At 40.9% G+C, this 12,090-nt stretch overlaps 1 protein-coding gene across 1 annotated transcript in view; it reads right to left on the reverse strand.

The window, feature by feature from the left end:
• The window catches only part of syn2b (synapsin IIb), a 71,738-nt gene extending 61,714 nt beyond the window's left edge, over positions 1 to 10,024 (reverse strand). The window contains exon 1 of the mRNA XM_034869347.1: positions 9,015 to 10,024. Within this exon, the coding sequence (XP_034725238.1) occupies positions 9,015 to 9,466 (452 nt within the window). The 5' untranslated portion in view covers positions 9,467 to 10,024. The remainder of the gene's footprint in view (positions 1 to 9,014) is intronic.
• Positions 10,025 to 12,090: the final 2,066 nt, after the last annotated feature.

Consider the following 12,090-nt stretch of genomic DNA (forward strand, 5'->3'; position numbering starts at 1 on the left):
CTCACGATACCGATAATATATCACGTTACAGCGAATCTACAATAATTTATATATTGCTAGACAATCCTGGAATGATACATTACAATATCTGTCCAACTATGAATACAAATCAGATGTTTAATACTTTAGAAGCATGCATGATCAATAACTTACCTCAGGAGATAAGAGGATAGCGCAGATAGCAAGCTTCTGCTCAAGAAACCTGGAGAGCATCCTTTAAGCGCTGTTCCAGCAGACAAAAACATCAGTAATGAGCTTGTGTTGTGGAATCTGCAGGAATTCTGATTTCTAATCAAAGAATCTGCAGCTATGGTGCTTCGGTGGAAGAAATCCATGCAGTCTTGGGACGGCTGTCAGTTTTAATGTACACTATGACGCAAGGCTAATGTGCGCAAAACAACTGTTGTGTTCATATCCAGTCAGCTCAACAGCTACAGCCGTATTCAAAGCATTGTCAGTAACTACAGCTCTGGGGGGGGGGGGTTCAGTCAGCTTCCACTCCTTTGTGGCCTTCTCTATCACCTCTGTGATATGAGCACCGGTGTGAGTCTTGTGCATTGCCCTTGTTTGCAGCACGTAGGAGTGCATTTTCTTCTTGTCATTATCAATAAAATAGGCAGTGATTGTCACGTAGAACTCCGTAGCCCGTGAAGTCCAACCATCACAGTTGAGTGCAACGCTCTCTGCAGACTGGAGTGCTTCCCCAACCTTTCCTCTCGTAGTCCTTTTTCAAGTTTTTTCGTCCCATCACGCATCGCACAAAGGACAACGATAATTGCATATATCGATAATTTGTCCCACTCCTAGTAATTAGAGGAAATATCATAGCATCATGAGAAGGACCGGGGCTCCCTTCTTTCCAATTTAGTTTGGAGTGAGATGGTAAAATGACCTCAGATTTGATGTCATGTCCAGCAAACCTCTGAAGAAAAACAAATGACGAAAGTTCAAGAACGTGGAAATTGTCAATGTGTTGCAATTTAAATTTAGCTAAATTTAAATGCAATTTTCTCAAAAATAAAATAAAAAAGGTAGTTGTGTTTTTAAATATTTATTTTGCAATCAATTTTTTTTTATTAACAAATAAGCAACAAAAGGTTTTTTTTGTAGGTATATTCAAGTATAATTGTATTAAATGGGGCCAAACAGCAGTTCTATTCATAGGTGTACACATTCTTTTAAGAATATTTGACAGAAGAATGTCGAAACTCCTTCGCTCCTTGTTAGCTTTATTTTGGACCATTCACGTAACCATTCATTCAGACTGTACTGGCTTCTTGGTTAGATTTTATTTTTGGGAATAAAATCACTCAAGCTGTTTGGCTCGTTTAGTTTAGCAGCCTGTTGTGTCAATTTATGGAGATAGCACAGGCAGTAAGTGCTGTGCTTATACTGTATAATTGTCTTTACAAAATGTCTGCCCTCAGTGGAGAGCAGGGAAAAAACAGCAGTCATGAAAAAGTAAAGGAAAACGTACATATTACTTAACAATGCAAAGATGGGAAATTTTACTGCATTTAAATGAGCTTTTCTTGACATAAATGTCACGGGTGATCTCTAGTCCTAACAGGCCTTAGGGATTAAAGCTCTTCTCAATGCTGGTTACTTCTCAGTCAGTATTGACATAGCCAGTTCCACAAATTTGCAATCACTAACAGCCTGGTCTCCTGGGAACAAACACAAGCCTTCAGTTTATCTAGGCACTCCTCACAGAAACAGTATGGAATAAATAAGCCTATCAATTAAAATGCCAAATAATGAAAGCTACACAGTAAAACCAGCATATATTTCTACAATTCATTAAAATATGACTATATATTTATGAGTGTTCAAAGACTCTCGTGACAAAGATTTCATACATTTAAAAAAAAAAAAATGTGGTCAATGGGTCTTCATTTATAATGCTAATATTGTGTTAACAAGTTGACACCTAAGAGCTTTTCATTTCTGAAAGAATGAACCTCAAAACAGACTTGAAAACATATTTACATCATTGTTTTATCAGTTTTTAACTTTAAAAAACATCACGTCCTATTTGGAAGTTACAAGGTTACACCTACACACACTGGAGTTGTTTCTGTATAATCCCTTGGACTTGAAACGCCACTGGTCTAGTTACAGCTGCGAGGTACAACACATCACGAGGTCAAACCAAGAGGACCCTATAAAGTTAACAGAATAGTGCCACCGGCTGTAATAAGGTTAGTTAGCTGTGTGTGTATGTGTGTATGTCTGTTTGTGCACCTGCAGCTGAACCATAATACCTAAAATAATTGTGAATAATGGCTATAAAGTCAAAATCACATTCAGCAGAAATGCCAAGCACCTTTGAGAAAAAAAAAAGACATTACACATTTGCAGTTTTTAGTGTATGTGCTGCACTGTATGTGGGTGTGTTGGGAAAAAGTGTATTTAGAGTGTACATCTTTAGCAAATAACATTTAACAATGACCTGCTTTATTCCCAAACCACATTTCTATAACTCGGTCAGCAAAAACAAGGAACAGCATATCACCGAAAGGGGCTGAAGTCATTTGCTTGTTTTCCTATTGTGTATAATTAGATGACAGAAAACACAAACAGACCATGAAGGTGCTTGTAAATTCATGCGTGTGTGCATGTGGTAGACGTTGCTCCACCTCCCCACCTGCTCTTACTGTGTACTCCTGTGTCTGCTGGCTATTGAGAAAATTAGAAGTACTTTTTTTAAACACACGCATGCATGTAAGCACACAGACATGCACAAATCTAATAGCCTTGTTCAAATTCAAAGTAGAGTTGAAAAACTGTGCTTTTTCTGCCGTGCAACCACAGGAAAGAAGACAAATATGGTCTTTTGTTTCTCTTATTTTGTAGTGTAATTTGTTATCCTTCCTAGTCAGTTGAAACAGTTTCAAATGTTTCAACTCAGTATGCTCTCAAATACCAATTAGTTAAAGCTTCAGTCACGTGGGGATGAGACCAAGATGGCAGCATAGTGAGGAGGCTCCGTTCAAACATGCACTATTTCTCTAAAATGCCTTAAGGTACTGACTACTATTTTTGCTGAAACCTCGGCGCTGATATGCCAAAACCAACTGCAGCCAAACAGTCTGATATTTATACCCGAACACGCAAGACTAGTTAGGCTGGACAACATTGACACCTGGTTGGCAAACTAAATGGTGGCGCTGGAGTGCAAGGTGTCTGAGATAAAGCCAAACAGCTCTTCTAATACAACACACATCGAAGAAGCTGAACGCCACATACATGATGCTGAAAATGCACTTAGAAAAACCAAAACGGCACTCGATTCAGCCACCAAACAAATCAACTATCTTGAGTCCAAGACCGGGAAAGGAGGAAGAATTTACGTCTGTTTGGTATACGAGAAGGGGCCGAGGGTCAGCAGACACTCTTGGACTTCATTAACGATGGACCCTGACAGATCATTTACATTGGAGTGGGTACATCGCACCTTAGCGCCCAGGAAGCCCAACCAGAACAGGGCCATCCTCATCCGTTTTTCGAAGTTTCAGGAGAAGGAGTTTTTCCTCACCGCGAATCAAGACAGCGAGACATCACACATGATTGGGTGAAGATAACATTCTCACAGGATCTCTAAGCAGAAACTGTACGGATCCCATGCAAGAGTCGTAGTTATTCTTATACACAAATCAATTCCATTTCAAATCATACAAACTACCCAAGATCCATCTGGAAAGTATATTATAGTTCAAGGTAATATTTGGTCACAAAAAAATAAATCTTATAAATGTGTATAGTCCTAACAAAGACAATCCTTTTTTTGAAAAGTTATTTTTTTGCTGTGTCAGCCTTGGAGGGACTTTATATCTTTGGGGGAGGTTTTAACTGTGCCCTCGACCCAGTGCTAGATAGAAAACTAGACTAGACTAATGGACTTTGTACTTCTTCAATCCAGGAGGGCTATTGCGCTGTGTTGGAAGAGTATGGAAACACCATCACTGTGTGATGTGTGGTTGTGTGGATAAAGGAACTATTGATATGTATTGGTCAGGAAAGACTAACCTACATTGCTAAGGGCAAGCGGAAGGACTTTGTTAAACTTTGGGAACCATATATGAATACAATCAGAGACAGAAAGGTGGGCTCTACCTGACAGAAAGTTGTGGATGATGATGGAAAATATTTATTTTATTTATATTTTACTTCAGATTGTGTGATGTGTGTTTGGGTAATGTGAATATCTGTAATCTTAAATTGTACTGTTACTGTATGTTGTACTGTTGGGTTGTTCTAAGAAAACGACAGTAAACATTTTGTGAAAAAAAAAACTAGTTAAAGCTTGAGCTTTAACTGCAGGGCCATCGGGTGACATTCATCATAAACCCCCGCATGTCGGAGAACTGTGCGTCAACCTGCAGTCAAACCAACAAACTCTCTGCTTTGAGTCATGTTAAAAACTCAACCGCCCGAAATAATCTCCTCTGATGGATAATTATGCAATATGGGTGGAAAATACACTCAGAGGGAATCTCGGCCACAGACCGCAGAGTACATATATTCAACAGATAAACAGAGAGATAAAGAAAAGGAGAGCAAAAGGAAAGAGCGCAGATGTGGCCTTTGGGCTGAAACTGCTGAATCACCACGTCTCTTTCCATTACTTCATCACATCAGGAACCCGGAGCACTTTCTCCAGAGCCACACACAGAGAGGCTGCCATGATAAAAGGCAGAGAGAGGGAAGCAAAGAGGAAAAGGGCGGAGAAGAACAACCGACAAAACAAACAGGAAAGAGTGTCACATAGACATCCGATAGAGGAAGATTCCTAGATCTTCTCCCTCTATCTTCATTCATTCGCCCCAGTGTGCTGAAGCCACTTTGAAAGGCCACACACACACACACACACACAAAAGAAGAAAGAGTAAGAGAAAGAAAGTCTCATTGTTTCTTATTACGATCATCGCTATGTTACGTAAATTATTCCCCCCTACTAATGGCATCCTAAATACAGAAAACCAAAGTGCGCTCATCTTGCAGAGAAGTTGTGAAGTCTTCAAAATGACCTGAAGGATTGTTTCAAATTTCATGATGGGAGGATGACCTAAATGTCTGGCTTCAGGCTGATGCTATCCATAAAGTTTTTTTTATGAAATAAAAAATATTTTTTATGTGTGCAAATTCTTATTGATTAGAATATAGCCTTGATGAGAATGACATGAAGAATCTTTAAAGAGTTTTTTTCAAGTTTTACAGTATGTTACTGAAAGTCTCAGACCACACTCTGTGCTGAGCGTAAAATCAATAAAATTTAGCAGAATGCCTCTCTGGCCTAGATGCTTTAAGTGAAACTCTGTCTGCAAGGCCTCAAAGAAACAACATTAATATTTATGACCTTTGGATGATTGGATGAAGTATTGGTTACAAAGAAAATGGGAGGAGGTTTGGAAATAATGCGAGTGAAGTTGTAATTTCATTCCTTGCATTACATTTCTTAAATGTTAAATGTCATTACTTACTTGGCAACATTGCCCTGAAACAAGTCTGAATATGTATTACAGGATTTAGGATTCAGGCTGTTCTGGTGTGGTTTTCAATAACATTTTTAATATGAGATGAATTAGCAGACACCGCCAACTTAATGGTCACTGCCTATATTCTTGAAATTTATTATATATGTTGTTTATGTAGCTAAGGTAATGCTTGTTTTTTTCAAACATTTTTCTTCCTTAGGTGAGATTCCTTCTAAAAGCCCCAAGGCTTTTTTTAACCTCACCTGCAAAATCTTTATTTTATATTTATATATGCCCATGTCTCCCAACTGTAGCGCAATTAGATCCCTTACTTCTATTACCACACTACATAATGTAAGTCAAACCACATTGTTAGTGGTGGTTACACATCACTTAAAATGACTGTAGGTCATTTTAAGTGGTTAAGTGATCATAGGTCATGAGGGGTTTCAGCAATGATTTGCTACAGTGCTTGTAAAGGGCAACAATCTGATGGTAAAGGCAGCTAAGGAATAAACCTTTTCTGTAGGACTAAAGTCTTAAATGTCTTTTTTTCTGGCTATGTAGAGTAGTTGGCACTTGCTTATGTGCCGGCAGCCAGCCAATCACAAACCACCAAAACACAGGATTACCATAAAGTAGAGCTGCCATTACAGTGTGGTGAAACCTCAGCACTCATAATTCACCGTTATAGACTTAATCCTGTTCTGATTGTGTTAGAGTTAATAGCCACTGCACTAAACAGTGAAAAACCATTCAGTCGTTTTATGTACATGTCTCAGACACTACTTCATCAATGGTAAATTGTACCTCTTATTTTCACAGCAAAGAACACTAATATAGATTGGATTATAGATACATAGTATACCGCATTTCAATACTGTACCATTTAAAGAGAATGGTGCCAAAATGGTTAATAGTGGCAATGCATTTATTTGCATTTTACAAATCTGAGTATCAGACACCTAAAATGGCAAGATTGTGAAGAGGAATGTATTATTATACATTCTGGACAGTTAAACATGTTTCAATATTTAAATATATATTTATGTAAAAGATTTACTGAACTAGAACTTTCCAATTGTATCTGACTGCAACTAACAAGATGCATTTTCAAATGGAAAATAGTCAACTTCCCAAATCATTGTTTAGTGTCACAAATCATTATATAGTGTCACAAATCATTATACAGTGCCTCCATCAGTGGATCACAAACTTCCTTACTGACAGGAGTCAACAGGTGAGGCTTGGGAACATCACATCCAGCACACAGACTATCCGCACTGGCGCCCCCCAGGAGTGTGTGCTCTCCCCACTGCTCTTCTCCCTCTACACCAATGACTGCACCTCAGGAGACCCATCTGTCAAACTCCTGAAGTTCGCTGACAACACAACCGTCATCGGCCTCATCTGGGACGGTGATGAGTCGGCCTACAGACGGAGGGTGGATCAGCTGGCTCTCTGGTGCAGTCAGAAAAACCTTGAGCTTAACACGCTCAAAACTGTGGAGATGATCGTGGACTTCAGGAGGAGCTCAGGAAGCTCAACCTGCCTAAGGAGCAGCTGATCCACTTCTACACAGCCATCATCCAGTCTGTCCTCTGCACGTCCATCACTGTCTGGTTTGGATCTGCCACCAAAAAGGATAGGAGCAGACTACAACGGACAGTTAGGACTGCAGAAACCATCACTGCAGACCCATCTCACCCCTGACACAACCTGTTCCAGCTTCACCCCTCTGGTAGGCACTACAGAGCACTGTACGTCAAAACTAACAGACTCTGGAACAGTTTCAACCCACCAGCCATCACTGTGATGAACAGCTGACTTCTTACCCACAGTGTCAGGTTCAATTCTGTGCAATAACCCAGTAACACTGTCTCCAAACAGCCCCTGTTAACTGGTTCCACTCATTATTCCAATTATTTAGTATGTATTCATCATTCTCATATCTCACTTATTATTTACTATTTACTCATCATTCCCATTCTTATATCTCACTTATTAGTCATCATTCTCATTCCCTATTCCAGAGCTGTTCCTAATGTTCATACTGTTCATATTGAAATATACCAACATAATACTATTTATCCCAGTATCCTTTGCACTATGCTCCACATTTAAATAATTTATTGCACTCATGCCTCTATAGAGTATAGTTTGGAGTATGTATATATTAGTGTGTATACATGGTTTGGTTGTTTTGTATGTGTAAGCGCATTGTGAGCAATGATGATCTAAAGTAAAATTCCTCGTATGTGTCCTCATACCTGGCAAATAAAGCTGATTCTGATTCTGATATAGCAAATTTCCTCAAACACTTGCAAAGGTCACAAACCAATCTCCACCCAAGGCCTACAGTTCTTACTCGCTTGTTCTGGAGCTTTTTACCATATCACACATTCTTAAACAGCAGATGGAGTTTGCTCAGTTTTCACTGAACTCATTGACGTTCAAACTTAATGATTTTCAGCCCCTAAGGACTTCTCTGTCTTGTTGGTTAAAAACTTTAAAGACACTTCATTCTTTACCTTTGAACCAGCAACAATCTCAAATCATGGTCCACTACTCATTTGTTCTGCTATGCGTTTACCGTATCACGTTTTTTGTTTTCAACAGTAAACCCACTCCGTTTTACGCGATATAGTACACAATAATTGCCAAAAGACAACACTCGAACATCTATTAAATTGAAAAGGTCAAAATTGTTGCCACTATATCACATATCCATCCAATCCAGAGCTAAGAAGATGAAACTACACCGACATAATGACAGCAATGACCAGCTGTAAAATCCATCATCATCCACCACACAGAAAACCTTTACAGCCTGAAAATGTGATTTGCAGAGACAGAAAGCAGCGAGTGGGATAGCAAACATTATCACACAGCCATGGACTAACATTTCACTTGTGTTGTGTGATGTTTTATTCAGAGCTTCAGTGCTCTTTTATGACTGTATGATATATGAGTTGATAGTGTAAGGATAATATCCTGTTAGCAAAACATGTGCTGTCAAGGGATGAAAACATTTGCTCATAGCTTTCTAACATAAGCATGCATGTACATGGTGTCATAAAACGTTCACATAAACACACAAAAACAGAGTCAGGTGACAGTGCTGGATGGGGGTGGGGGTGGGGGTGTGAATTCAAACCCCAGAGAAAAGCTGTCCTGTCTTTTTAGATCAATGGAGCCGTTTCTATTTTTGGAGCAGCTTTAGTAGGGAAAACAAATTTAATACAAATACATAGAACATTATTTAAGAATTAATTTCAGGATTCATGTGAGATTAAAATCCACTGCAATGTGTCAGTCATCGTTAGGCCAATGCACGCCCACTTAAGTGAGTTTTTTCAAATTAACAGTAAATCATATTCCTTTTGGCTGATTATAACCAAAACATTTTTGTACACCAAATCGGAAGAGCGTCCCAAAAAAATAGAAACTGCGTGCCAGCTAACACAACCAACTTCCCATCATGCAGTTGGCCAACACTCAACCCATCGTTAAAGTCATTGGAATCTTAACACTTACCACTCATGCTGGGGCTCGTCAATGACCAACAGGATCTTGAACTTCTTGGAGAGCGAGGGAGATGTAGCAGACTGCTCCACGAACCCGGCGGCGGATGCTGCCGTCTGTTTGACCACATTGGTGATGGAGCTGATGGAGCTGAAGGAGCTGAAGAAGCCAGATGAGGAGGAGGATGAGGAGGGCTGGGCCGGTTGAGGCTGCTGAGCCGGCTGGCTCGCACGGCGCTCCTGAGCTGTGGGGGAGCCGGTGGGTGCCTGGTCCGGTGCTGGAGCTTTGGTCGGGGACTGGGCAGGCGCAGGCACCGTGGTTGGGGGTGCACTTTGCTGGGAAGGGGAGGTGGCGGTGGGGGGAGGAGGAGCAGCTGGGTCAGGCCTCTGGAGGTCTGTCATGTACCCGTTGGGAAGGTTGGACATGAAGCTGCTGTCAGAGAGACGGCGTCGAAGGAAGTTCATGATTGCGCTCGAAAGGTCGGTGTCTCAGGCGGTTGGTTAGTTGCTCTCCAAGTGTGTCTCTTGATCTCTTGGCTGAATGGAGTGAAAGCAGAGACAGGCAGAGATGGTTACAGAGAGAGAGACACACACACACTGATCAGAGGTTAGATGAATGACAGAGAGCAAATCAGTCCAAATAATCGGGTATGGGTGATAGAGAGCTGCTTCTGAGTTAAAGGAATGGAAAGCAGGAAGGGAGAAAAAGGATGGATGAAGCGATGGATACAGCTCTGGTCCAGTCTTCAAGAGACAGCTCCCCAAAGCGCAGCTAAGCCAGCGAAACGTGCGTGTATGTGGTGTTCCTCCTCCTGAGCCTCACGCCTCCTCACAAATGCGTGTCTGTGACGTGCGAGAGTGTGTCTGAGAGAGAGAGAGAGAGAGAGAGAGAGAGATGTGTTGTGCAGGTGCTCTCCCCCCTCTGCTCTGCCTTCCTGCGTCCAGAGCTGCTGCAAGCTGAATGCACTAAAGAGATGCTTCTCTCTGCCTGTCTCACCCTTTCACTCGGTCCTTTTCCTCTTGCTCACTCCCTCTCTCACTCGGCACACTCACTGGCTCTCTCCCCCTCCCCCTTGCCTCCTCCTCTCTCCTGTCATCATCCTCCTACATCATAGGCTACGTGTGTGTGTCGTGCTGCAGCCTTGTAGCACTGCGTGCCGTGTGCATCGACTGGAAGGGGTTTCCTGCAAGTGCGCACAAGGTGGAGTTCAGAGATGGAAACACCATCCACCCCTGCCCTGCAAGCCCCACCTCCTTCTCCCGCCATCCTTCCATCCATCTTTATAAACCTTCTTCTGTCTTATCCCTTTTCCCACCATTGTGGGCTCATGCAATGTTTGTGCTGAAACATTTTCTAGTAGATTAATTCTCAAAGAACTGAAAAAAGAATCCACCCCTTCCCCTCTGAGAATCTGCTCAAAGCGATATTTTGCCATTTTAAGCATCTGGCATATGGAGGGTGGCGTTGATTTGTAATTCCTACTAATATGGTGAAAAAGCTGAGGAAGAGGACAGCACGAAGAGGAAACAGAGAAAGGAGGAGAGGACAGACTTTTTTTCTCTCTAGTAGTTCCTATCCCTCGAGTTAAGTGGAACGTGTTGCTCCTTGCTCATCAGCAGCCTAAGACAACAGCACACAAAGGTAATGGTGGTGCTGACTAAGTCCTTTTAAACAAAACCTGGTGTGCGCTGGGCTTTGAGGTAGCACAAGATCTTCCTGATTATTTTACTTAAGGAAATTGTAGCATCAGCATGTAAAGCAGCAACATCCGAGGATACCTAAATGGTAGGCTTCTATAATGACTATAGGAACTGCTTGGCAAGCAAATTACATTACAACCTTGACTTTCTAGCAGAACACTCAAAATATGGATGACGAATCCAATCCTCAAATACATAAATCCTTCTCAGTTAAGGAGTAGTTCCAGTTTCTTTACTACACCTCGTAGGTCTTTCACTTCTTATTCCTAAACAAACATTTCCTCCCTATGCCATGGCTTCAGTATGCAGTCACTATTTAAGGGCATTAGAAGAGAAATTCTCCAAATTCCAGAAGCAGCAGGCTGCGTCTGAAAGAAAAACCGCCAGAAGATGACAGGACAAAAGAGGGAGAAAGGAGATTATTTGAGCAAAAAGAAAATCCCACACACATTTGAACCACAAGAAGAAAAACAGAAAGGCTGCAGTAGAAGAAAATATAGACCTACAGTACATCTATCATGTGTTCAATGGGCAATTTTTTCAGTATAATTTTTACAAATTTAGAAATATTCCCTGACCCATTTATCATATCTGACATGTTATTTAGCATCAAGCATTGACATTTCTATCTAAAATTGATGAAAATGTTTTCCCTGACCTTTATGCCAATGAAGGGTTGCTTTCAACAGTGACTCATTATAAGGGGTACCATTTTACACAGGGAAGGAGCGAGTGCATCATAGATTACTGGACAATATTGCAGTGTTGGAAAGACAAAAAACTACAAAGTCCAGGGTGCTCAGGAAGTTCCGTGAGATGTTTGAAGGTGCTCTTTGGGATTTGGAAGTCAATTAAGTATAGAAAAAAAAGGGAAATCCAAGGTACTGTTCTTAAAAATTATTTTAAAAGCCTTTATTTTACTAGCTGTTTTTTTGTAGTGTATTCTATCAGCCACATACACTCACTTTCTACTCAACCCTTCAGTTTAGGATTTAACAGCTTAACATCAAACTGCTAGATGTGGACTGTGCTTTTAAATCTATTAAAGACCAATGCCTCTAGGGTGCATTGGAACTAATATGATGTGACACAAAATGTGCTGACCGTAAACAAAAAAGGTGAAAGCCCTTTTCTTGTCATAAAAGAAATGAAAAGTCCAAAGAGACATATCAGTACATAAATCTCTCTTTGGACTCAGAGTGGTCGAATGTAGTTTCATAAAAAAAATAATAATTTGACCTGTGTTCAGTCCTCAAAAAACTCTTTTGAACATGCACATTTGTAGTCGGGATGAGTCACGCCAGTGGCGTTGTTAAGTCAACCAGACAAACCGAGTGAGTCACAGAGCTGCAGTGTGAACTGTAGCAACATCCTGAGCTCATCCTGGC

This window comes from Etheostoma cragini, chromosome 4 (genome assembly GCF_013103735.1).
Source record: "Etheostoma cragini isolate CJK2018 chromosome 4, CSU_Ecrag_1.0, whole genome shotgun sequence".
Taxonomy (NCBI): domain Eukaryota; kingdom Metazoa; phylum Chordata; class Actinopteri; order Perciformes; family Percidae; genus Etheostoma; species Etheostoma cragini.